This window comes from Narcine bancroftii, chromosome 7, assembly GCF_036971445.1.
Source record: "Narcine bancroftii isolate sNarBan1 chromosome 7, sNarBan1.hap1, whole genome shotgun sequence".
Classification (NCBI taxonomy): domain Eukaryota; kingdom Metazoa; phylum Chordata; class Chondrichthyes; order Torpediniformes; family Narcinidae; genus Narcine; species Narcine bancroftii.
In genome coordinates this window covers 211,445,759-211,473,250 of record NC_091475.1, presented here as the reverse complement: position 1 = coordinate 211,473,250, position 27,492 = coordinate 211,445,759, and the positions used below count along the sequence as shown (strand labels likewise).

At 49.4% G+C, this 27,492-nt stretch overlaps 1 protein-coding gene across 3 annotated transcripts in view; it reads left to right on the top strand.

Annotated features, from left to right (window-relative positions):
• The window catches only part of stard10 (StAR related lipid transfer domain containing 10), a 72,849-nt gene extending 45,573 nt beyond the window's left edge, over nucleotides 1-27,276 (top strand). For 2 of the 3 annotated variants that reach the window (XM_069892199.1, XM_069892198.1), the window contains 5 exons: nucleotides 4,572-4,719; nucleotides 8,803-8,906; nucleotides 15,508-15,625; nucleotides 21,688-21,740; nucleotides 25,454-27,276. In XM_069892199.1, the coding sequence (XP_069748300.1) occupies nucleotides 4,572-4,719; nucleotides 8,803-8,906; nucleotides 15,508-15,625; nucleotides 21,688-21,740; nucleotides 25,454-25,681 (651 nt within the window). In that variant the 3' untranslated portion in view covers nucleotides 25,682-27,276. Of the gene's footprint in view, nucleotides 1-4,545; nucleotides 4,720-8,802; nucleotides 8,907-15,507; nucleotides 15,626-21,687; nucleotides 21,741-25,453 lie in introns of all 3 variants that reach the window. The other variant, XM_069892200.1, reaches the window with a different exon arrangement.
• The last annotated feature ends 216 nt before the right edge of the window (nucleotides 27,277-27,492 follow it).

Genomic DNA, 27,492 nt, shown 5'->3' with positions numbered 1-27,492 from the left:
GTCAACCCCTTCATCCCAGGGATGAACCTAGTAAACCTCCTCTGGACCGTCTCCAAAGCCAGTATATCCTTCTTCAAATATGGAGACCAGAACTGGACACAGTACTCCAGGTGCGGTCTCACCAGTACCTTATACAGTTGCAACATGACCTCCCTACTCCTGAATTCAATTCCTCGAGCGATGAAGGCCAACATTCCATTTGCCTTCTTAATAACCTGCTGTACCTGCAACCTAACATTTTGCGATTCATGCACAAACCCTCCCAAGTCCCTCTGCACAACAGCATGCTGTAGTTTTTCACCCTTGGAATAATATTCAGCTCTTTTATTTTTCTTGCCAAAGTGGATAACCTCACACTTACTAACATTGTACTCCATCTGCCAGACCTTTGCCCATTCATCCAGCTTAACTCTATCCCTCTGCAGACTCTCCACATCCTCATTACAATTTGCTCTTCCACTCAATTTGGTGTCATCCGCAAACTTGGCGACACCACATTTTGTCCCCTCCTCCAAGTCATCAATGTAAATGATGAACAGTTGTGGGCCTAACACCGACCCCTGCGGCACCCCACTTACCACTCTCTGCCGACCTGAAAAACTCCCACTTCTCCCGACTCTCTGCCTCCTGTCAGACAACCAATTTTCAATCCAGGCCAATAGACTTCCCCGGACTCCACTTTCCTGTAACTTACTGAGTAGTCTCTTGTGCGGCACCTTATCAAATGCTTTCTGGAAATCCAAATATACAACATCAACCTGTTCCCCTCTATCCACCGCACCCATTATATCCTCAAAGAATCCTAAAAAGTTTATCAAACAAGATCTTCCCTTTCAAAAACCATGCTGTGTCTGCCTGATTGAACCCTTACGTTCCAAAAGTTTCACTGTTTCATTTTTAATGACGGCTTCAAGCATTTTTCCAACAAGGTGAAAAGAAAACAAGGCTTTTACTTCAAGGTGCCGTGTCCCCTTGGGTGGGGTTGGCATAGGTCTCCCCCCCCATCCCCCACCATGGAGAATGGCTGCCTGAGCTCATCTCAATTCTGTTAAATGGTCATGATGCAGTAAAGTGGTTAATGCCACTGCCTTGCATTTCCAGGAATCTGGTTTCAATCCTGACCTCAATGTCGTTGTGTCCCCACCCCCCCCCCCCCCCCCACCGGTGCCACGGTTTCCACTCACATCCCAAAGACGTACGAGTGGTTGAATTGACGGTGGTAAAATTGCTCCTAGTCATGTGCAGGAGAGTGGCAGGGTTATTATAGTGAGCTTATTGTCATACACCTCGGCTCTGCCCGCCACGCAGCGTGGATCTCCCAGCGGCCGCCCACTTCAATTTTCCACACTATTCCCTTGCCAACATACTGGTCTCACGCACGGCCAGACTAAGACCACTCGCAAATTGGAGAAACAACACCTCATCCTCCATCTGGGCACCCTCCAACCAGATGGCATTGACATTGACTTCTTCTTCCTCCTCCTCTGGGCCTCACTAGGTCTTGTATGTGCATCTGGGGTGTGTTCGTGCATCTCTCCCTCTCTCTCTCTCTCTCTCTCTCTCTCTTCTCTCTTCTCTCTCTCTTCTTACAGATCCAATATAAATTCTTGCCTTTCCTCTGACCATATCCAATCAACTCCTTCTGTCTGTTGGTCTGGCCTCTTCTCTCTCCCAGCCTTAAACAGATGCCTGTATTTATTTTACTTGTACCTTCAGGCCCAAAATGTCGGTAACATATCTTTACCTCCTATTGACTCTGCAAGACTGGCTGAATTCCTCCAGCATCTCTGGGTTTTTACCATAATTACGGTGTCTGCAGACCATTTTGCGTGAACACCGAAATTCTGTGTGTGGGTCCAAACATGAGCTTCCTGCAGCCAAACCATTTCATCTCTCACTAAACATACCCACAGGGACTTGTCTGTCATCAGCCTCACCTACTGTAAGGGAGATGGCAAAAGAAAACCTATCATAGTCCTCTTTGACGCCATTGAACCCGGCGATGGGAACATGGATCTTTCTAACATCTCTTCTTCACCTTGCCCTCACTTTTCTCTCCAACCTTCTCTCCGAACTACACCTCGCCCACCTTCTGTCCAGTACCCATTTATCTCTGGACTCCCACCCCAATTTCTCCCCACTCCCCCTCCCTTTCAATGGACTGGTGCAGGGCCATCAACCTGTATCTGAACGTTAATAAAACAAAAGAGATGGTTGTCGACTTCAGGAGGGCCCAGGGTGGGGGGGGGGGGGGGGGGGGGCAGGCTCCACTGACCATTGATGGTTCCACTGTTGAGGTCGTCAAGAGTATCAAGTTCCTTGGTGTGCACTTGGCGGAAAATCTCACCTGCTGCCTTAACATCAGCTCCACAGCCAAGAAAGCCCAGCAACACTTCTACTTCCTGTAAAGGTTGAGGAAAGTCCATCTCCCACCCTCCATCCTCATTACATTCTACAGAGGATGTATCGAGAGCATCTTGTGCAACTGCATCACCGCCTGGTTTGGAAGCTGTACCACCTCAGACTGCAAGACCCTGCAGAGGATAGTGAAGTCAGCAGAAAAGATCATTGGGGCCTCGCTCCCCACCATGAAGGACGTCGACCACACTCAATTCATGCAAAAGGCAATAAACATTGTGAAGGGCTCCACACACCTCTCATGTTCTCCCTTCTGCCATCTGGTAGGAGGTAGCATAGCACTCGGGCCCTTGTGTCCAGAGTGGGCAACGGTTTTATTCCCCAAGCCATCAGGGTCCTGAATTCCCAGAGCATTTGGGGTTAGGGTATTGTGGACTTTTACTGAATACGTCTAATATTTTAACATGTTTAACTTCTATTTTAACTTGTATTTATGTAAACCTGCTCTGTGGTCCTGGAGAAACACGATCTCGCCTTCACCATGCGAGCATGGTATGAACGATAAGTGAAGGTGACTTGACTTGAATGTAATGCCATCCCCTTTTTTCTTTACTCCTGATTGGAAACATTGACTGACCATCTCCCTTCACTAATGCTGCCTGACATGCTCTTCCCCCCCCACCCAGCTCCCCGCCACTCTCTCGGTAAAGGTCGATGGTCCTTGTGGTGCGGCCATGACGTGTGTCTCAGGCATAGGAGCTGACTGGCGTGCCTGTGCTGTGAGACTGGGCCCAGTGCAGGGGGAGGGGGGCGTGGAGCAGGGCTGGAGAGGGAGTTGCAGGGATTCCGGTGGTGCCGGCTCGACTGGTTCCTGGAGCCGTCACAGGCCCTCCTCCCTCTCACACCTGACGTCCAGGTGTTTGCGTCCCAACGCCTGGCTGCTTCACTTTGAATGTAGATGCACGAGACTGCAGCTCTCGGGGGGTGGGGGAGCCCACACTGTGGGGGTGGGGGTGGGGGGGGCCACACTGTGGGAACGGTGCTGGGAAGACAGAGAAAGATAAATGATTTCCACAGCTGGAATGGGGTTTGAATGGAAAGGAGGTTTTGTGTGTGGGGTGTGGGAGTTGTCGGGCAGACTTCTTATTCAGAAGAAATCTGCTGTCTCCCAACTAGGTCGTTCAGCCCATTAGCTGGCACTTTGCCAGGGTGGTTTTACTCCACTGTGGAACCACTGTCTTTCATCTAATTTGCTCAATATATTAAGTTCAACATTGGTGACTCCGCAGCCGGTTCATCCCCGATTAGCTCGGTGGACGGTTGTTGATTGTGTCTTAAAGCCTCGACCCACCTTCCAGGATTTCTGGAGGCTTTGGCAGATTTCCAGGGAGTTAGTTTGTGAAGCATCCGAGGAGTTCTGTTCATCGCTCTGCTATCTCACCGTCCAGCTAAAGGACTCACGTTTTGGACTCTTGTTTCGACGTGGGGAGCACAGGATGGTGGGTTCTGAGGAGGACTGAGTGAGCACGACTTCAGTCAACGTGAGATCTGCCCTCTCCTGTTGTGGACGACTGTTTTATACAGCTGTTTAGTTTTACGTAAATATGCCAGACCCGTCTTCAGAAAGACCTGGGTCCTCCGGGGGGGTCCCACTGGGCCAGCAGGTTCAACAACCACTGTGGACAGGAATTCTTTTGCATCACTGGAAGATGAGAATTTGGTCATGATACTTACCCCCAACTGTCTCCGTTGGAAAATCCACAAAGGTAATGGTGGGGAAACGATGTCACTGGCCATTACAGCGAGGGTGAAATTGGAGGGGGACTCCGTGATTTGGCCATGAAAAGCGAAAGTGGTACATCTTGTCACGAGTTCAGTCGATTCCTGGACACACCAGTCGCCTGTTACTTCAGTGGCTTGGTTGAGACCTTGTTTCTCTACGATATGGAGTGTGATCAGATGCAGCCCCTGCTCGCGAGCTTGAAGGGATTATTCCTCAGGTTCTGGCTAAATTTCAGCCCCACAGTCCTGATCTTTGGGCCCCTGGTTATGGAGGAGGGAGGGTAGGTCTAGGCTTGTCCTCATCAGTTTAGTACTGGACCTCTCTCCCTCTCTTACTGCTTTTATCTCCCTCCTCTCTCGTCCCTTTCTCTCCACTCTCTCCCTGTTCCCCCCTGTTTCCCTCAGTCACTTTTCCCCTCTCTCACCTGCAGTGCCAAATGTTCTGCAAGGATCTGAGATCTGAGACCCTGTATGACGTGCTACATGACTCAGACTACCGCCGCAAGTGGGACGATAACATGATTGAGACCTTTGACATCGGGAAGCTGACGGCCAACGCGGATGTGGGTTACTACGCCTGTGAGTGTGACCTGGGGAAGCTCAGCCGGGCTCCAGATTCAAACCTCCGACACGATCATGAAGCCTTCAGTGCCCAAGGCCCTTCTTGTCCTCAGTGCCCTCTCGAATCCCAGTTCCCACGAGCCCAGTCTCCAAGCACCCTGTGTGGGTCCCTCTGCCGCTGAGTCCTCCACTGCCGTGGTCACTGTCTCCTCTGCTTTTCCTTCTCAGGGAATGTGTTCTCGCTGTTTCTGGTGCTCTGCGCTGGTCTGTTGCTCCCCAGGAGTCTGCAACCCCTCATGGCCCCATCTTGGGCTCAGAGCTCCACGGTTGCAGTTTTTTTTACTTACAAGCACCATCGGCTCCTTTACCAGACTGCTTAAAGTCTGTTCAAGGAGCTGAGGGCATTTGAGCTGGGCGGTTGGACCCTGAGGAGCAGCGCTGTGTCTCTGCTCTCTTGGGTCCTCACCAGTGGCAGGGCTCCCATCTCTGCAGCTCGGCAGGAGGTTTATACAGTCACGAGGGGCACGGACACGATGGATGCACAGAGTCTTCCCCCCCTCCCCCAGAGTAGGTGAATATAAAACTAGAGGGCACAGATTTAACATGAGACGGGAGAGATTTAAAGGGGACCTGACGGGCACCTTCTTCACACAGAGGGTGGTGGGTGTGTGGAATGAGATGTTGGAGGGGCTGGTTGAAGTAGGGGCAATTACAACATTTAAATGACTTTCAATGATGCGTGGATGGGGTAGGTTTATAGGAATGGGGAGGTTTAGAGGGGACAGGGGGTGGGGAGAGATTGAGAGGGGGTGGGGTTGGTTGGGAGGGTTGGGGGGGAGGTTGTGAGGGAGCGGGGAGGTTGTGAGGGAGCGGGGAGGTTGTGAGGGAGCGGGGACGTTGAGAGGGAGCGGGGACGTTGAGAGGGAGCGGGGACGTTGAGAGGGAGCGGGGACGTTGAGAGGGAGCGGGGACGTTGAGAGGGAGCGGGGAGGTTGAGAGGGAGCGGGGAGGTTGAGAGGGAGCGGGGAGGTTGAGAGGGAGCGGGGAGGTTGAGAGGGAGCGGGGAGGTTGAGAGGGAGCGGGGAGGTTGAGAGGGAGCGGGGAGGTTGAGAGGGAGCGGGGAGGTTGAGAGGGAGCGGGGAGGTTGAGAGGGAGCGGGGAGGTTGAGAGGGAGCGGGGAGGTTGAGAGGGAGCGGGGAGGTTGAGAGGGAGCGGGGAGGTTGAGAGGGAGCGGGGAGGTTGAGAGGGAGCGGGGAGGTTGAGAGGGAGCGGGGAGGTTGAGAGGGAGCGGGGAGGTTGAGAGGGAGCGGGGAGGTTGAGAGGGAGCGGGGAGGTTGAGAGGGAGCGGGGAGGTTGAGAGGGAGCGGGGAGGTTGAGAGGGAGCGGGGAGGTTGAGAGGGAGCGGGGAGGTTGAGAGGGAGCGGGGAGGTTGAGAGGGAGCGGGGAGGTTGAGAGGGAGCGGGGAGGTTGAGAGGGAGCGGGGAGGTTGAGAGGGGGGGCGGGGGAGGTTGAGAGGGGTTGGGGGGAGTTTGAGAGGGGTTGGGGGGAGTTTGAGAGGGGTGGAGGTGGTTCGGAGGGGGTGGAGTTGGCTTAGAGTGGAGGAGGAGAGGGGGGGCGGGGGAGGTTGAGAGGGCGCGGGTGTGGTTGGGAGGGGGTGGGTTGGTTTAGAGTGGTGGAGGATGGGTGGGCGGAGCTTGAGGGTCGGGGGTTGAAGGGCAAGGGAGGTTGAGAGGGGCAGGGGAAGTTGGGAGGGGCAGGGAGGTTTAGAGGGGTGGAGGTGGGGTGGGGGAGGTTGGGAGGGGTGGGGTAGGTTTAGAGGGATGGCGGAAGGGCAGGCGGAGGTTGGTAGGTGCAGGGGGTGGTTGAGAGGGGTGGGGGCCAAACACTGTCAAACCTTAGTCACAGGATGGGAGGGGGGACAAAGGGCCTATTTTTGTGGTCTGACCCCGTGTGGTGGGGTATTGTATCCCATGACCTGGCCCCAGACCATCCAGTGAAGATTGATCCTCGTCTCAGGAGCACCTGGCCTCAAGCACTCAATCTCTTCATCCAGAGAAGATTGTGTGGGGGGATGGGGAGATGGAGAGGGAGTTGTCGGCTCTGGGACTGGACTCCTTGGAGTTCAGAAGAATGAGAGGGGAACCTCAAAGAAGCTTTTCGAAGGTTGAAAGGCCTGGATAAAGTAAATGTGCCAAAGTTGTTTCCCATGGTAGGGGGGGTCTAGGACAAGAGGGCACAACTTCAGAATTGAAGGGCGCCCATTTAAAACAGAGATGTGGAGGAATTGCTTTAGCCAGGGAGCGGTGAACCTCTGGAATTTGCTGCCATGGGCGGCTGTGGAGGCCAGGTCGTTGGGTGTATTTAAGGCAGAGATTCATAGATCTCTGAATTGTCAGGGCATAAAAAGTTATGGGGAGAAAGCAGGAGAGTGGGGCTGGGTGGGAGAATGGAATGGCAGGGAAGACTTGATGGGCTGAATGGCCAACTTCTGCTCTTATATATAATGGTCTTACGAACTTTTCATGTAATTACGAAGGCTCACGGGCTGAAAGGGCCTTTCTCCCAGATTAGGGAAACCTAAAAGTGCAGGGAACAGATTTAAAATGAGAATAGACAGTTTTAAAGGGACCTTCTTCACCTAGAGAGGTGTGGGTGTGTGGAACGAGCTGCCACAGGAAGTGGTTGTGGGGGGGAGGAATAGTTCTCATGTTCGAGAGAGATTTGGACAGATACATGGACACAGATATGTGGGTTGTTGGGCTAACTGGCTCTGTAGGTTATGGCGGATGGACTCGACAGGCCGAATGGCCTACTTCTGCTCCTATGGCCTCTGGTCTTGTGTGGGGAGAATGAAATGGGATTCATATAAATGGGTGGTCAGCACAGACTTAGTGGGCTGAGAGGCCCGTTTCTAGGCCATTACTCTCAGTGACTCAAGATCCACCTTGTGCATTCATGCAGCACATAACAGGCCCTTCGGCCCAATTCATCCATGCTAACCATTTTGGGCTGGTCCCATTTCCCTGCATTTGATCCATATCCTTCTGAACCTCTCCCATCCACAAATCTGTCCAAATGTCCTTTGAATGTTATAATTGTCCCCACTTCCATAGCCTCCTCTGGCAGCTTGTTCCACATATGAACCCCCCCCCCCCACCACCGCCCGAGAGAAATATTTGCCCCTCAGGTCCCTCTTAAATCTCTCCCCTCTTGCCTCAAACAATGCCCTCTGATTCTAGAATCATCTCCCTGGGGAAACAGACGGTGAGCATTTACTTTATCTGTAGACCTCCTGATTTTATAAACCTCTGTAAGGTCACCCCTCATCCGACACTCCAGGGAGTAAAGACCCAGCCTCTCCCTCCAACTCAACCCCTCTAACTCAGCAACATCCCACTGAATCTCCTCTATGTCCCTTCCTGTGATGTCCTGGTGACCCGAACTGCACACAGTGTTCCCAGTGTGGTCAACACTAACCTTGTACAGCTGAGACGCGAGGTCCCAATTTCTTTTTAGACGTTCACCACGGTAACAGGCCCTTTCAGCCCATGAGCCCGTACCGCCCAATTATACCCAATCGACCTACAACTCCCGGTACGATTTTTGAAAAGTGGGAGGAAACCATAGACCAGGGGGAAACACACACAGACACGGGGAGGACGGACAGCACCGGATTTGAACCCCGGTCCTGTAACAGCGTTGTGCTAACCGTTACACTGACCGTGCCTCCTCCCATATCCTGCTTAGTGAAGGCCAGTGTCTTCACCACCCAGTCCACCTGAGCACAAATCCTCATCTTTCCCTTCTTCTCCCCAGCCTGTTCTTCTCCCCAGCCTGTCCTCTCCCTGTGGCCCTTCCCCTTTAATTCCACCCCTGCCTCTCTGTGACCAGGACGTCCTCCCTGCCCAAAGGTGGAAGACAGTTCTCCAGTGGAGAGTACCCGATGTTTTCCTCAGAACTGGGTTTACCCAGCCCCCACCCCCACCCTATTCCAGTGGCGGACCCAAGGGAGCCGATTTTTCTCCCTGATTCTGAAACCCCTCTTTTTAAATCCGCCTGTGGGGATGTGCTTGTGACGTTCCTTGTGATTGGTTTCCTCAGGGAAATGCCCAAAACCCTTGAAGAACCGAGATGTCATTACGCTGAGATCATGGCTACCTATGGGACGCGATTACATTATCATGAACTACTCCGTAAAACACCCGGTGTGTACAAGGGAGGGGTATTGACGAGGGGGGAGCTGTGTTTGGGGGGAGTGGGGGGGGAACAAAGTCTGAGAGGGGGGGAGCCAAGGGAATGAAGAGTTATACACAATGGCCCTGGGGTCGAGTGCAGTCCACAAATGTGCTGTGGAGAAACCCAGCAGGTCGCGCAGCATCCGCATGGAGTGAAGGGGAACTAGTGTTTCAGGCCTAGGCCTTGCGTCGGAGTAAGCAAAAACAGGCAGGTTTTGGAATTAAAGGGAGGAGGAGAGGAGGACAAAGGACAGGGGAGAGAGAGGAGGGAATGGTGGTAGAGGGGAGGGAAGGATGATGGAGAGGGAAGGGTAGGAGGAGGGGAGGAAGGAGAAGGGAGGGGAGGGGTCAGCAGGTCATGCAGTGTCCATGGGAAGTAAAGGGTAACTAGCGTTTCGGGCCTGAGCCTTTGTCAGGAATAAGCAAAAATGGGCTGGAGTCTGAATAATGGGTGTGGGGAGGGAGGGGGAGGGGAGAAGCATGGACTAACAGGTAAGGTGGATATAGGTGGGAGGGTAGAAGCTGAAAAGTGATGGGGAGGGGGCCGCTCTCTGGAGGGGAAAGGGGTGGGGAGCTGGAGGAAAGATGACAGAGGGATAGGAAAAGAGAGAGACCTGGATGAGGGGGGGGGGGGGTTAACAGAAATTGGAGGGGTCGATGTTGACGCCGTCTGGTTGGAGCAGCCCTGATGGAATACTAAATTTTGCTTCTCCAAACTGCGGGTGGCAGAGAATGAGACCACGGACAGACATGTCAGCGTGGGAATGGGGTGGGGAATGGAAATGGGCGGCCATTGGCTATTGTGGACAGAGCTGAGGTGCTCAACAAAGCGATCTCCCAGTCTGCGTCCAGCGGGAGTTCCGATGCAGTAAATGAGCCCTAACGGGGGCCAAATGTGTAGTTTGGGGTGGATAGAAGGTGGTTTGGGATAGGGACACTGTGGGGCTGAGCTGGAGAATTGTATTCAGTTTTAAGAGGATGTTGCCAGGACTCAGGGTCTTGAGCTACAGGGAGAGATTGAGCAGGCTGGGGAGCAGGAGGAGGAGGCGTGAGTGAAACCCAAAAGTCTGCGGACGCCATGATTGTAGTAAACACACCGAAATGCAGGCAGAGCTCAGCCGGTCTTTTCAGTGTCCATAGGAGACAAAGATCTACTGCCGATATTTCAGGCCTGAGCACTTCCTCAAGGAAGAAGCAAGAAATCTCAGAATCCAAACCATGGGGGAGGAATCCAGACCAAGAAAGGATGTTAATTGGATATTTTTATTAAAAATGTAGACATACAGCACATTAACAGGCCATTTCGGCCTACGAGTCTGTACTGCCCAATTTATACTCCATTAACCTGCACCCTGGTATGTTTTGAATGGTGGGAGGAAACCGGAGTCCCCGGGGAAAACTCACACAGACACGGTGGAGAATGTACAAACTCCTCACAGACAGCGCTGGATTCGACCCTTGGTCCTGGTTGCCGGTGCTGTAAAGGTGTTGCGCCAACAGCTAGGCCAACCGTGCCACCCATGTATATGATAAGGGGGAATTTATCATGTCTGTGTGAAAGGATGAGGGTTGATCTCACAGAAATGTACAAATCATGAGGGGAATAGATCGGGTGAACACACAGAGTCTTTTGCCCAGAGTTGGGGAATCAGGAACCAGAGGATACGGGTTTAAAGTGAAGGGGAGAAATTTAACAGGAACCTGAGGGGTAATGTTGGTGGGTGTGTGGAACGGGCTGCCGAAGGAGGTGACTGAGGCAGGTCCCATTGCAATGTTTAAAAATGAGTAGACTGGGACTTTATTCATTGGAGATAAGGTTGAGAGGGGATTTGATGGAGGTATTTAAAATTATGAAGGGAATAGATAAGAGTAGATGTGAATAGGCTCTTTCCCCTGAGGATAGGGGAGATTGGAACCTAAGAGGGATCATAAGTTAAGGGTTGGGGGCAAAACTTTAGGAGTAATACAAGATGATGCTTCTTCACTCAGAGAATTGTGGCTGAGTGGAATGACCTTCCGGAAGAGGTAGTTGTGGCAGGGTCAATTCTGTCATTTAAGAGGAGGTTAGATGAGTACATGGATGTGAGGGGGTTGGAGGATAGGTGGGTATGGGGTGGGGAATGGAAATGGGCGGCCATTGGCTATTGTGGACAGAGCTGTGGGTAGGTGGAACTAGTGGAGTTTCACGTAAATCAGTGTGGACTAGAAGGGCCGATATGGCCTGTTTCCGTACTGTAAATTGTTATATGGACATATGGATAGGATGGGTTTAGAGTATGGGTCAAACACAGGCAGGTGGGATGAGTGTGGGTGGGACTGTGGTCAGCATGGGAAAGATGGGCCAAAGGGCTTGGTTGCATTCTGCATGAGAAGGATTTATTGAAAAAAAACACAATGATATTTAAATGTACATTTAGAGACATGCATTACGGTAACAAACCTTTTCGCCCCACGAACCCGTGCCACCCAATTACAACCTAACCTACAAATGCCATGTGTTTTGAACGGTGGGAGGAAACCAGAGCCACCCCCCCCCCACCCCCCCGGGGGAAACCCACGCAGCCACGGGGAGAACGTACAAACTCCTTATGGACAGTGTCGGATTTGAACCCGGGTCACTGGGTTCCTCCTACCTTTCTTTTAGGGAACCAGGCAGGTATGGTGGCAGAAGTATGTGTGGGTCCAGTGACCAAAATATTAGTATCAAGTTATTTATGGAGAAGGATGGGTCTGGTCCTCAAGTTGAGGTTCAGAATTGGAGAAAGGCTAATTTTGAGGAAATGAGGAAGGATCCCAGAAGAATCCATTGGATTGTTATTTTCTGGCAAGGATGTGTCCAGCAGGGGGAAGGCCTTCAAGGATGAGATTTTGAGAGTGCAGAGATTGCATGTTCCTATCAGGAGTACGGGCAAAGTTAACAGACATGAGGAACCTTGGTTTTCAAGGAATAGACAACAAGGAGGAAATGAGCTACTTGCCAAGTACAGAAAATGTAAGAGAATGGTTAAGAAGGAAATCAGGAAGGGAAAAAGAAGACATGAAGGTGCTTTGGCAGATAATGGGAAGGAAAATCCAAAGGGTTTCTACAAATATATTAAAGGATAGTAAGGGACAAAATTGGACCCCTAGAAAATCAGAGTGGTCGTCAACGTGTGGAGCCTCGTGAAATGGGAGAGACCTTAAAACAATTATTTTGTATCGGTATTTAGACAGGAAACTGGCATAGTGAATGGGGATGGAAGGGAAACAAATGGAAGTGTCATGGAACATATGTAAGGCCTTACGGCAAATAAATATCATATCCCTGGACCGGACATGATATTTCCACTGCACCTTGAGGGGGACAAATGCTGAAATTGCAGGGCCCATGGTGGATATATTCAAAATTTCCTTAGTCATGGGGAAGAGGCGGAGGATTGGAGAATAGCTCATGTTGCCCCGCTGTTTAAGAAGGGCTCCAAAAGTAAACCAGGCAATTACAGGCCAGTGAGCCTGACATCAGTAGTATGTAAATTATTTGAAGGATTTCTGAGATAGGATGTATAGTTATTTGGACCGTCGTCGGCTGATTAAGGACAGTCAGCATGGCTTTGTGCATGGTAGGTCGTGTTTAACAAATCTTGTAAGAGTGTTTTGAGAAAGTTACCAAGAAGGTTGATGAGGGAAAGGCCATGGCTGTTGTCTACATTGACTTTAGTGAGGCCTTGTGGTGCTACGACCACCAGCGACTGCAGGGGGTGATCTCTGTGCCTGCAGGAAGACCACCTAAGGGGCTGATTCCGCCTGGCCGGCTGTTAATCAGCCGACCTGAATATCGACCTGAGCCAGCCCCTCCTGAGCCAGTCACATGGGAACCACCAAGGCTTGATCTGGTTTTCAGACTTTTACTGGAAAAAAGCCTGTTGTACAGTCTTTTGAGTTTTGTGCTTGCTCGCTGCTACCCCAGTGCCTTTGACAAGGTTCCACATGAGAGGTTGATTCAGAAGGTTAGGACATTAGGTATACAAACTGGATTCAAAATTGGCTTGGTGGAAGAAAACAGAGAGTGGTGGTGGATGGTTGATTCTCAGACTGGAGGTCTGTGTTGAGTGATGTGCCTCAGGGATCTGTATTGGGACCATTATTGTTTGTTATCTATGTAAATGACTTCGATGATAACATGGTGAATTGGATCAGCAAGATTGGAGGTGTTGTGGAGAGTGAGGAAGATTTTTAAAGCTTCGACAGGGATCTGGACCAGCTGGGAAATTGGGCCAGTAAATGGCTGATGGAATTTAATGCAGATAAGTATGAAGTGTTGCACTTTGGAAGAGCGAATCAGAGTAGGATGTACGCAGTAAATGGTAGACCATCAAGGAGTGCGGAGGAGCAGAGAGATCTGGGAATACAGGTACTTTGTTCTGTGAAGGTGGCGTCATCGGTGGACAGGGTTGTACAGAGAGCTTTTGCCATTTTAGCCTTCACTTTGAGTATAGAAGTTGGGATGTTATGTTGAAGTTATTCAAGTCATTGGTGAGGCCACTTAGGATATTGTGTGCATTTCTGGTCGCCCAGCAGTAGGAATGATATCAATAAAATTGAAAGAGTGCCGAGAAGATTTGCTAGGATGTTGCCGAGACTTCAGGAGTCGAGTTACCGGGAAAGATTAAACAGGTTAGGACTATTCTCCTTGGAACGAAGAAGGATGAGGGGAGACTTGATAGAGGTTTATAAGATTATGAGAGGTATAAACAGAGTAGATGTGAGTAGGATGTTTCCACTTAGAAATGGGGAGATAAATACAAGAGGTCATAGCTTTGGGCTGAAAGGGGAGGGGTGTAAGGGGAACATTGGGGGAAAGTTTTTCACTCCGAGAGCGGTGGGGGAGTGGAATGATGTAGTGAATGCTGATTCAATCTTGAGTTTTAAAATAATTGGATCAATACATGGATGGGAGGGGTCTGGAAGGTTATGGAATGAGAGTAGGTCAGTGGGACTAGCTAGTATTATTGGTCAGCACAGACTGGAAAGGTTGACTGGCCTGTTTTCTGTGCTGTGACGTTCTTTGGTTCTATGGTAACAGTGTTGCCCCAACTGTGATGTTAACCATGCTAAGGGATTTAAATAAAAAATTCCACAGAGCCTGGAAATGTGAAATAAAAACGAGAGGAGTTTGAATGGGCTGGGTCTTTGTTCCTTGGACATAGGAGGGTGAGGGGCAACTGTTTCACTTAGAGGGGAGTCTGTATCTGGAAAGAGCTCCCAGAGATAGGTGTAGAAGTGGGAACTTCAATGTAGATTTGGACAGAGATGTAGTCAGGAAGGGTTCAGAAGGATGAGAACTAAAATGGACTTGCCCAGAATGCTGACGTGGTTGGCATGGATGAGATGGACCGAAGGGTTACGGTTAGTCTGTTGGAAACACTCAGCAGGTCAGACAGCGCACGTGGAGGAGTGAACAGAGTCAACATTTGATGTTGATAGTTCCATCAATGGAACCGGGAAACAGTAGAGAAATGGGACTTTCTTTTTAAAGAAGTTGAAAATGGTGGGGGTTGCAGCAGGGGTTTGGGGGGGGGTGGAATAGGAAGAACAGAACGAACAAAGTGGGAAGTATATGTTTGGGGAAAATCCGGGAGGCTGAGTGATGCAGGTAATCAGGGTCTGTGCATACTGCCTGAAAATGGGGGTACCCTGTACAGGACGAGCTGTGAAAGGACATGGGAGAAGTGCCAGGAACTCCTGAGGTGTCTTTAGAGAAAGGTCAGGAGAATGGAAGGTTGGCGGCTAGCTCTTTTTTCCCAAGGGCAGGAAGAGCAAACACCAGGGGACATCTGTACAAAGTGAAAGGAGGGACGTTTGGGGGAGATGCCAGGGGTAAGTTTTTTTTCACACAGTGTTGTGGGAGCCTGGAGTGCCTTGCTGGGGGTAGTGGTGGAGGCCGGAACATTATGGACATTTAAGAGACTCTTAGACAGGCAGATGGATGGAAGAAAAACAGAGGGTTACAGGGTAGGGAGGGTTTAGCACTTTTTGTTTTGGAAGGAATATATAGGTCAGCACAATATCGAGGGTCGAAGGGCCTGTACTGTGCTGTAATGTTCTATGTACAGATCAACAGACAAAAGGTGTTAATTGAAGATGGTAACAGGACAGAGAGTGGTGGGGGTGTGGAATGAGCTGTCAGCTGAGGTGGTGAATGCGGGCTCATTGTTAACGTTTAAGAAGAAGTTGGACAGGTACGTGAATGGGAGGGTATGGACTGGGTGCAGGTCAGTGGGACTCGGCAAAAAAAAGTGGTTTGGAACAGACTAGATGCGCTGAAGGGGCCTGTTTCTGAGCTGTAATGTTCTATGAGAGAGGATTTTGGCTCTGTGAAAGGAGGCAGAGGGAAAAAGGGAGAGTGAGAGAGAGAGAGAGAAAAGGAGATTATGTCACAGTATCTGCGGACTTTCATGTTTCACTGATCTGTAGTGTGTGAAACGTCGGGAGTATATCTTTATCTCCTCTGGATGCTGCAAGACCCGCTGAGTTCTTGCGCTTAGTTAAGTGTTTTTACTGAAATGTGAACTGTTCCGCCCTTTCCTCTCAGAACTTCCCTCCAAAGAAGGAGCGGGTTCGAGCCGTTTCGATCCATACAGGGTACCTGGTGGAAACCAACAGTGCTAACAGCTGTACTCTCACCTACCTGGCCGAGGTGGACCCCAAAGGTAAGGCCAGCGGTTCTTTCCTGGAAAAGTGCGAGGTCCAGGTTATGGGCTTTGAAAGAGAACTTCCCAGGAGTCACCTGCACTCCCTCCATCATCACTCCACCCCCGGTTACATTGTGGCTGCAGGGGGGGAATAAGGCCTGGTGTTTTGTCCAACTGGCCTTCTCAAACCCACCCCCTCTCTCATGCTCCGACCCCCACGAGAACGACAAGGGCAGTGGGTGCAGAGGGACACCACCACCTGCAGGTTCCCCTCCGCATCACACACTGTCCCATCCTGGCAATCTATCGATCATCTACCGTCACCGAGGCGCAAACCCTGGGTCCCCCTCCCTACCAGCACCGGGGGGAGTGTCTTCATGGCAAGGGTTCAAGGTGTAGATCATTTATTAAAAATCACTAAGAGCAGGGGTCCCAGAACAGATCCCTGCGGCCCCTCCACTAGTCACCCACCTCCAGGCAGATACTTCCCTTCTACTACTGCTCTCTGCTTTCTCCCTACAAGCCAATTTTTTATCCACACAACCAAGGTTCCACTGATCCTGAGCCTCATGACTTTCTGGATGAGTCTTTTGTGAGGGACCTTGTCAAATGCCTTGTTAAAATCCATGTTGACCACATCTACTGCCCGACCCTCATCAATTTACTTTGTTACCTCCTCAAAAAACTCAATTAGGCTCATGAGGCCCGACCTGACCTTCCAAAAGCCCTGCTGACTGTCCTTGAGTACACTGGACTTCTCCAAATGCTCATCGATCCTAAAGAACCTTCTCCAATAGTTTGCACACCACTGATATAATTCCCAGGATTCTCAGTATTTTTTTTAAACTGGGGGACTACATTTGGCATTCTCCAATCCTCTGGCACCTCCCCTGCGGCCAAAGAGGATATCCCAGCTATCTCTTCTCTCACTTTCCACAGTAGCTTGTGGTATATCACATCCAGTCCCAGGGACTTGATGTTTTTTAATCAACATTTCATATTATACGCAACATAAAGAGAATAGAAATAACACAAGTAAAATGGTCTGTCCACATACTCATCGTATAAGGATCAGACAGAAATTCCAAAGACTGAAAATGTGACATATTTGAAATAATTCTCCTGACAAAGAAAACCGAGATAAAGAAATAATAATATATATAAAAAAACTAATCTACAGATCCTATCCCAAGGATCTGTCGAACAGAGCTCTGGTCCACACCTACAGATCACAAAAACGGCAAGAATTATATTACATCTGGAAAGGAAGAGTTAATTCATAGAAGGTCATAGAATCTCAATTTTATTTAGAAGATCCAACACTTTTTCGACCTTAATCTCCACATTGTCCAGCACATAAGCCTGTTCTATTATGACCTCAACCTGATCAAGGTCCTTTTCTCTTGAGAATACTGTAGCAGATTTTCATTCCGGACCTCCTGAACCTCCTCCTTTATTCTTTAGTGGCCCCACCTTCATTCTTGTCATCCTTCTGTTCTTCATATATGTATAGAATGCCCTGGGCTTCCCCTTAATCCTACATACCATGGCCTTCTCATGCCCTCTTCGAGCTCTCTCCTAAATCCTTTCTTAAGCTCCTTCCTGGTTACCAGATGAGCCTTTCCTGATTCCTATATCTAATGTATGTTTCCTTCTTCCCCTTGAACACACCTGGCAAATTCAGCCCCATCTCTCCCTCTTGCAGTTAGTAGGTTCCAGTCCATATTAGGGAAGTTGAAATTACCCATAACTACAACCCAGATTCCAAAATCTGCCTGCCTATCTGCTCCTTGATGTCCCAAGAGCTATTTGGGGGCCTATAGATGACTCTCAGCCCAGTGAGAGCTCCCTTCCTATTTCTGGCTTCCATCCACAATGACTAAGTGGACACTCCCTCTCCAGCCTCCTCCCTCTCTATAGCCGTGATACCATCCCTGACCAGTAATGCTACACCCCCCCCACCCATCTCTTACCTCCCATCCTATTTCTTTAAAACACCTAAACCCCAGTACCTGCATCAGTCAATCCTGCCCTTCCTCCAGCCAGGTCTCTGTAATGGCCGTAACATCGTAGTTCCACAAACTGATCCACGCTCTAAGTTCATCCGATACAAGGTGAGGGGAGAAAAGTTTAGGGGAGATGTCAGGGGTAGGTTTTTTTTGTACCCAGAGAGTGGTGGGTGCTTGGAATGCATTACCAGGGGCGGTGGTGGAGGCTGGCACAATTGGGACATTTAAAAGACTCTTAGAGAGGCCCATGGATGTAAGAAGAATAGAGAGTTATGGGTGTGAAGGAGGGAAGGGTTAGATTGTTTGGGTAGGGTTATATAGGTCAGCACAACATTGTGGGGCGAAGGGCCTGGAATGTTCTATGTTCTACATTAGAATTTTGGTGTATATGACAATGTAGAGCTCGTCGAAAGAATCAAAGACTTGTTGATCCAAACCAAGGCTTTTATTAGCAAAAGACAGGACCTCTTCACAGGTGGCCGACCAGTCCGGAATGATCCGACCTGGCTAGGGACACAACCCTTTAAGGCCCAGACAGTAGGCGTGGCTAAGTTCTCAGCCAATCGCTGGAAGCACAGTCTAGATACTGTAACTATATACACTATATACATTGGTGATAGGTCTGTACTATCACAGACAATAAACGTGTTTTATAATAAAATCATACCTTGACGAAGGGCTCAGGCTTGAAACATCGGTTCTGTATCTTTACTTTGTATAAAGGACACTGTTTGACCTGCTGAGTTTTGTGTTTCTAACTTCAACCAGTGTCTGCAGACTTTCCTGTTTTATCAATAAACATTAAAATCCAGGTAAGTCAATCCACAAGCAAGTACAAAGTGTTTTAAAAAGAAAAGCGCAGAATCCAGTTTTCCAGAGGACATACAGGTAAAAGGCGCTAGGTCTGTGATGAGATAGGTTTGTGAGATCCCCTAACAGATGAGAGGTCCGTTTTTTAAAGTCTGATAACAGCAGGAAAGAAACTGTCCTCAACTCTGGATGCTGCTGTTTACAAGCTCATGTATCTATTGGCCGATGGGAGGGGGGGGATGAGAGTGTAACTGATATGAGCTGGATATTGGCCACTTTCCCAAGATGTTGCGCGGTGTCGATGATTTAGAATATACAACATAATACAGGCCTTTTAGTCCACGTATGGAAGCCTACTCCAAAACAATCTAACCCTTCTCTCCCTCACACCCATAACCCTCTATTTTTCTTCCACCCAGGTGCTTGTCTAAGGTTCTTTTAAATGTCCCCTATTGTACCAGCCTCCACCACCACCCCTGCCAAGGCATTCCTGGCACACACCACTCTCTGTGCAAAAAAATAAACGTATCCCTGATTTCTCCCTCTAAACTTCCCTCCCTTCACTTTGTACAGTGGTGTTTAACCATATAACCATTTACGGAGTGGAAACAGGCCAGTTTGGCCTTTAGAGTCTGCACTGGTTGCTGAACTTGTCCTGAGAAACAGACCCTGGCTGTCCATCTTATTTCAAAATCCTGTAGACCTATTAAATCACCTCTCATTCTTTGCTCCACAAAGTCCCAGCTCTGCTAACCTTGTCTCATAAGACTTGTTTTCCAATCCAGGCAACATCCTGGTATATCTCCTCTGCACCCTCTCCATTGCTTCCACATCCTTCCTGTAATGAGGTGACCAGAAATGAACACAATACTCTAAGGGTAGTCTTAGCAGAGATTTGTAGAGTCCTCTGGTGTATGCTGTTCTTGTCCTGGGAAGCTGTCCAGCCTATCTAGGCCATGTAGTGTACACTCTACACGAATGTGGAGAAGAACAACATGCACATGAAAGCCTTGGAAAAACTAGACTGATTTTTTGCTCTGGTCATCATACTGACGTCAGGGCCCCACATAATCAAGCACTGCCCTAGGATTGGCCAGTGTTCCCGCTAGAGTTCCCCGTCTTCCCTCCGTGCAGAGGCCACCTGGGATGACAGCCGGTGTTGCCCCCAGGTCCACGCGGTCACTGCGTTGGCCATTTTGTGGGCCGGTCGCTACAGCCTCCCATAATCTTGTAGACCTCCATAAAGTCTCCTCTCATCCTTCTACGCTCAAAAGAGAAAGGTCCCAGGTCTGCTAACCTTGTTTCCATTCCAGGTAACATCCTGGTAAATCTCCTCTGCGCCACCTTCACAGCTTCCACATCCTTCCTGCAATGAGGTGATGAGAGCTCATCACGTGTGGTCTCACCAGAGTTTTATAGAGTTGCAACATGATCTCATGACTCGAACTCCATCCAGCATCCCATAAGCCTTCTTAACTATCCTATCAACCTGTGCAGCAACATTGGGAGATTTACAAATTTGGACCCCAATGTTCTTCTGTCGGGATGTCCTTCCACACTGTTAAGAATCCTGCCATTTACCATATATTTGGCCTTCAACTTTGACCTTCCAAAATGCATCACCTCACATTTATCCAGATTGAACTCCATCTGCCCCTTCTCCGCCCGACTCTTATCCTGTTGTAACCTACGGCAACCTTCAACACTATCCACAACACCTCCAACGTTCATATCATCTTTAGTCTTAATGACTCATCCCTCTAAATCTCCTCTGCACCCTCTCTGAAGCTTGCACGTCCTTCTTGTAATGAGGCAAACAGAATTGAACACGATATTCCAAGGTTTCAAGATGCAGTTTATTGTCATAGCAATAAAACAGGGTCATATTACATGAAATTCCATTTTGCCTGCTGCAAGGTGGACAGATTCGCCACCGGCAGAGAGAGAAGCAGAAAAGAATCTCCTCCCCCTCCCCCCCCACACCAGAGTCCAGTCCAAACCATCGACGACCCAAGCTCCGGGTCCAAACCTCTGACATGGTCAGGAGCCCTTCAGCATCCTCAGCATCTCCTCATATCCCAGTTCCCATACCTGGTACCCCTCCAGCCAGTCCGCAGCCCGGCGCAAGTCTCCAGCAGCCCACAGCTTCCTCGTCTCAAGTTGCCATCAGCCCTGCCGCATGCGCTGGTTCCACAGCTGCAGAGCCCCCTCTCTGGTTCATTGCCGTGGTCACTGCCCCAGTGGGTAGTCTCCTCCACTTCTGAGGGGTGGGGGGGGTGTGATCTTTCTGTCCTGTGGTGACCTGCTCCAGTCCTCCACTTCCCTGGAGCCCACAGCCCCTCAATTAATAGGCAGGGGCTGTTCTTGCACAGTTTTAACTGAACGTTCTCTAGAACTCTGTACTGTCCTCGGTATCTTAGTTTTACTTTTTCTCACTACCTGTTGTATTCGAGGATGGGCTGACTTTCCTGGATAGCACACAAAATAAGCCTTTTCTCTGTATCTTGGTATATGTAACAATTTAATAGAATATCAGCAGTGGTCAGAGCTCGCCCCATCCTGGCTCTTCCAGTGATTACAGAAGGAATTCCACGTCAAGGATGACCATCAGACCTAATGGAGAGGGAGTAGTGGTGCCTTTTCCCCTTCAGTGCCTACCACAAACCCCTCCTCATCTCGGTACCCTCCTCCCTGCTGTGATCCTCTGGGGCTCCTTGCACTCCCACAGGCTCTTGGACTCTCCACAGGTCCACCACGTGTGCCCATGACCACAATTCCCTCTGGCGTCCCTGCCTACGCACTGGGCTGTCAGAGCCCAGGTTCTGGCGAATACTTCCGGGCAGGAGGGGGGTTTTTAATTTGGCAGGAAGTTCAGTGCACGTGGTTCAGTTCTGCATTGGCCCTCTGCCTTGGTGGCGCAGATGGGACAAGGGTGTGCTCTTCATTCCTGAGGGCTTTCTGCCATTAGTCCCCTGGAGTTCAATACCATGGGGTGGCTATCAGCAGGAGATGGGGGGGGGGGAATGGAGGAGGAGAGAGAGAGAGAGAGAGAGAGAGAGAGAGAGGAGGAGAGAGCTGGTAGTTCCCTCCCCCCCCCCCCCCCCCACAGTGGTCTGAATGGGTCTGTGGCATCTCACGGTAGGGGTGGGGGAGGGGAAGAGATTCTGTCACCAGGGTCACCACTGGGGTCATCAACTCACCAATCCAATGCCCTACTGAAATTCAGTTGTCCGAGGCATTCATTTGTGGCTTCTTTTGCAGGTTCCTTGCCAAAATGGGTGATGACCCACTCGTGGCACCTTCTCGCCCCCAGTGTGAGTATGACGCTCTGCCAACTCTAACATCCTCCTCACCTCCCCGGAGTTCCCCCTCCACACCCCGTCAAGGTTCACCAGGCTAATTGTAGAGATGAGGGCATTGGCCTACTAGGAGAGATTGAGTCATCTGGGACTGTACCCTCTGGAATTCAAAAGAATGGGAGGGGATCTTATAGAAACGTATACAATTATGAAAGGCACAGATAAATTGGTGGGGGAGACCAGAACCAGGGGACACAACCTCAAGGTCCCGGATAGGAGATTTAGGATGGAGATGAGGAGGAACTGCTTTTCCCAGAGGGAGGTGAATCTATGGAATTCACTGCCTGTTGAAGCAGTGGAGGTTACCTCAGTTTAAGACAAGATTGGATAGGCTTTTACATAGCAAGAGAATGAAGGGATATGGGGAAAATGCAGGTTGGTGGAGATGAGCTGATTATCAGATCTCATTGAATGGTGGAGTAGGATCACCAGGCCGAATAGTTGACTTCTGCTCCTATTTCTGATGCGTCTCAAAGATGAGCATTCTCAACAAACCTTCTGCGTGTCACGGTATGGATAATGGGACCTAGGTGGGGTGGAGGGAAGCCCCAGGAATCTACCCCTAACACAATCTGCTTGCAATGTGTATTTGGGTCCATGGTAAATCACTGGATTCGTAACACAGGGATTGGGACTATTATTCCAGAGTCTATCAGATAAAGGAGCAGAAATGGGGCATTGGGCCCGTCAAATCCGCTCCGCCATTCCATCACGAGCCAATCCATTCTTCCACTTAGCCCCCTCACCCCCATTTTCCTTTCATACCCTAACTATTCAGATACCAATCAATCTCTGCCTTAAATACACCCAATGACTTGGCCTCCACAACTGCCTTTGGTAGCAAATTCCATGGATTGACCACCTTCTGGCTGAAGAAATTCCTCCGCATCTCTGTTCTAAGTGGACGCCCTTCAACCCTGCAGTTGTACCCTCTTGTCCTAGACTCTCCCACCATGGGGAAACAACTTTGCCACATCTACTCTGTCTACGCCTCTCAACATCTGTAATGAGATACCCCCATCCACCATTCTTCTGATCTCAAGGCACATCAAACACTCCTCACGTACAAATCCGTGGAATGTTCACTCATGACCTCCTTCAGTCATTCTCAGCCCATTTTTGTCTACGCTCCCCCACCTTAGGTCTCTGCTCAAAGTTCATGGGCCCCCTTCCCTGTGAGCCGTCAAGGTTTGGTTTCTTCCCTCCTTCTCTCCTACCGATTCCATAAAAAATATTTATGTTACATGTGCTGTGGCCCCCAGTGGGGGGGGGGGGGGGGGTGGGGGGTGCGTAGTCTTCTGTTGAGAATGGCTGATTGGGAGGAAATCTGCTGCTCTCGTCAACCGAGTACAGGTTGACCCCCCTCTTATCCGGCTCTGTGTGGTCCAGCAACTCCCACGGTCCGGCCCATTTTGAATATGTTGCCGTTAGTGCAAGCTCCTCACCGACAGTGCGGGACTTGAACCCCAGTCCCGATCGCTGGCGCTGTGAAGGTTGAATCTGCTTCAATTGGGACCGGGGTTCAAGTCTCTCGATGTCTGTCAGGAGTTTATACTAACGCCCTGATTGCTGGCGCTGTAAAGATTGAATCTGCTGTGATCGCGACCAGAGTTCTTGTCCCACACTGTTAGTAAGGAGTTTATACTAACGCCCTGATCGCTGGCGCTGTAAAGGCATTGCACTAACCGCTACGTTAACCGTGCTGCCCCACAGTATTATATCCTGTTTTAAGCTTTAATCTAACTTTGGTATGTTCACAGAGTGGTCACTTTCTGTTTTCCGGCATTTTCTGTGATCCGGCAATGGCCAGATCTCAATGTTGCCGTGACTCCAACGTGGTTGACTGAATTTCTTCCTAAACCACCCCACAAGGCTCCCAGCTCAAGGGCACACACCGTTTACCCAGGACCAACACCTGAGAATGTTGGTATTTTAAAATAATTCTATTTAATATAAAACCACTTAACAAACATATCACAATATTTCACACTTAATCCAAATACATGTGGTATTTTATATATAAAAAAGGGGAAAAAAAGAAAGAAAAACATCTACCCCCCCTACAAACTAAAATAGGTAAAAAAGATAGAGGAGGGAGAAGAAACCAGAAAAGGAGACTTCACTTCCCAAAATTTCTAAACTTCTAGAAATATTCATAGAGACCGATAAGAGAAAGGGGATGTTCCAGATTAATTTAAATGTTAATACCAACAGTTTGGAAATATGGGCTCCATTTTTAACAAAATGTATGATACTTATCTTTTAAACTGTGTAATTTTCACAAGTGGTATATAACTCCAAACTTCTGCCATTTACCCATTCCCAGCTCAGAATCCTACTTCCCCATCCGTCCATTCCCAAATCAGTATCTGACTTCCCCATCGTCCATTCCCAGATCAGTATCCAATTTCTCCATGTCCATTCCCAGATTAGTATCTGACTTCTCCAACTGTCCATTCCCAGATCAGTATCTGACTTCTTCATCTGTCCATTCCCAGATCAGAATCAGACTTCCCCATCCATCAATTCCCAGATCAGTTTCCGACTTCCCCATCTGCCCATTCCCAGATCTGTATTCAACTTCTCCATCTGACCATTCCAAGATCAGTATTCGACTTCCCCATCCGTCCATTCCCGGAGCAGTATCTGACTTCCCCATCTGTCCATTCCCAGATCAGAATCTGACTTCCCCATCTGTCCATTCCCAGATCAATATCTGACTTCCCCATCCGTCCATTCCCAGATCAGTATCTGACTTCCCCATCTACCCATTCTCAGATCAGTATCCGACTTCCCCATCCGCCCATTCCCAGATCAGTATCCGACTTCCCCATCCGCCCATTGCCAGATCAGAATCCGACTTGCCCATTGCCAGATCAGAATCCAACTTCTCCATCCGCCCATTCTCAGATCAGTATCCCAAGTTACAGCAATACATTTTCCAGCTATTGCCAAGGCAATTTGAACAAATTTTACCTGATACATATTCAATTTTAATTTAGGTTTAATTCCTCTAACGTCTCCCAGTAAAAATAACATTGGATCCTGTGGAAATCTCTCTCCAGTTATTCATTCTAATAAATTACCCAAATTGAGCCAAAAAGGTTTAATTGTGGAACACGGCCAGGTCAAATACATAAAGGCACCAACTTCTTGTCCACATCTAAAGCATAAATCTGAATAAGTATAATTCAAATTATGAACCTTTTGCAATGTTAAAAATAACTGATGAATAAAATTATATTGAACATAGGTTTAAGGTGAGGGGAGGAAAGTTTAGGGGAGATGTCGGAGGCAAGTGGTGGGGGCCAGGAACTTGTTGCTGGGGTGGTGGTGGAGGCTGGAACCATAGGGGGATTTAAAAGACTTTTAGACAGGCCCATGGACGTAAGAAAAATAAGTTATGGGTGTGAGGGAGAGAAGGATTAGATTATTGTGGAGTAGGTTCACGTAGGTTGGCACAACATCATGGGCTGAAGGGCCTGTACTGTGGTGGAATGTTCTATGTTCCAAATGATGCCCCCAACAATGGAATAAATGCACAGAAATCATTCCTGGCAATTGATTGGTTGGAAAAATGAGGATGACTCTGAACGAGATCTCAACGACCTTGTGTGACCTGACCTCTGACCTTGTAACCCAATCGAAATGTTGTCTGTCCTGCCCAGGCCATGAAGAAGATCTATAAAGCTTGCCTCAAGTACCCGGAGTGGAAACAGAAACACAACCCATCCCTCAAGCCATGGATTCATCCGGAACAGAGCACCCTGCCCACTATCCTGCTCTCCGATCTCTCCATCCAGCACGCCGATTCACTGGAGAACATTGATGAGAGCGGGATACTTGAGTCCAAGGTGGAGAATGTGGACAGCAGTGATGAGGACAGTGTGAATTGAGGGGGTGGGGAAGCAGCAGAGTTTCACCCCCTCCACCCCAAAGCAATACCAGCCCACCATCCACGTCTGAACTAAAGCTCAGCAGTGCGAGCTCCCTGGGTGGGAGGGTCTAACAGCTGAGACCATGCGTATCTCGTCTCCACAATCCCATACTGATGCATCTTTAAGGCAATGAATAGGAGGCTTCCAGATGTGTGCCACCTCACAGCATCGGTCCTGATTCCTTACTTCCCCACCAGCACCTTTTGCTCTGAGGGAAGAAATTGATTAGGTTCCAATTTCATGTAATCTGCACCCCCCCCCCCCACCATTCTGCTACTCCTCTCTCTCCCTCTTGCACCCCCTTCCTCCTCTCGCCCCCTTCCTCCTCTCGCCCCCCCTTCCCCCTCTCGCCCCCCTTCCTCCTCTCCCCCTCACCCCTCTTGCTCACCCCTCTTGCCCCCCCCTCACTCCTCTCCTCCTCTCTCCCTCCCTTCTAACTTTCAGCCTCTCTCTCAAGGAAAGAGAGTGCCATAGATTGTAAAAACACAAATCTGGAGAAAGTCATCAGGTCAAACCGTGTCCTTTATAGAGCAAAGATAAAGATACAGAACCAATGGTTCGGGCTTGAGCCCTTCATCAAGGTGTGAGCAAAATGTCAGCAGGTGCCTCAGTCGGGAGCTAGCCTACATTTTGTGCTGTATGTTTAAATTTTTAAAAATGTAAAGATTGTTCCTGTTCCCCACCTCCTCTGTCAGCTCAGTGCAGATGCCATCTAGGGACTCCCACCAGACTGGAGATGCTGCCTGACCTCCTGAGTCAAGACATCAACAACCCTTATCTTGGGAAAAGATTACCCTTTAATCCCCTCCTCCCTCTTCCCTTAAAGCTGCACTCTCTAGAGCAGTGGTTCTCAACCTTTTTCTTCCCAACCACATCCCACCTTAAGCAATTCCTTACTAATCACAGAGCACCGATGGCCTAGGGATTACTTAAAGTGGGATGTGAGTGGGAAGAAAAAGGTTGAGAATCACTGGTCTAGAGTTAGACGTAGCTGGCTGTCAGACCTCTCTATACCTCTCATAATTCTCTATTGAAACCTCCCTGACACCAGAGCGAACAGACCCAGACTTGTCCACTCTCTCCCTGATCACCCAAGCCCCTCCAATCCAGGGAATGTCCTTGTGACCCTTCCTTCCGCACCCTCCCCCAGACCAAATCCCATCCTTTCTATCTTGTGGTGACTGGAGCTGTGCGCCATGCCCCAGGTGGGACCTCTCCCCCCAGTCCAACTGTAACACCTTGTCCGCACACGTGTGTTTAGTTTGGTGGCCCCCATGTGTCGCGCCAGTTTGCAGCCCCCAGTGTTGCTGTTGTGACTTTTCTGGAGTGAGTGAAAAGCTGCACTCTGGATCTGTGCGTTCAAATATGGCCCCGTCAACCCGTGTCTGCGGAGTGTGAGGCGTTAAAATGCCTCACCTCTGGATAATGTGGGCACTTAATTGTGGTCTCAAAAACGTTGTGACAACCTGGAAAAAATATATAGATTTGTAGATAGTTAGAAAAGGGGAATATGAAAAGAAATAAAATTGTGTTGAACTATTTTTCAACCAGAATGAATTGTGTTTTTTCATGTTGCAAATTAATGAATGGTTCATGTCTTCTGGTGTCTCTCCCAGACTGGATTATACAGCTCTGTTTCCCCCCCACACACCCCCCCCCACTGCCCTGTTACCTGCTTCTCTTCAGAGTCACAGAGTGGAAAGAGGTTCTTTGGCCCAACTTGACCGTGCTGGACACGCTAGTCCAAATTGCTTGCATTTGGCCCATGA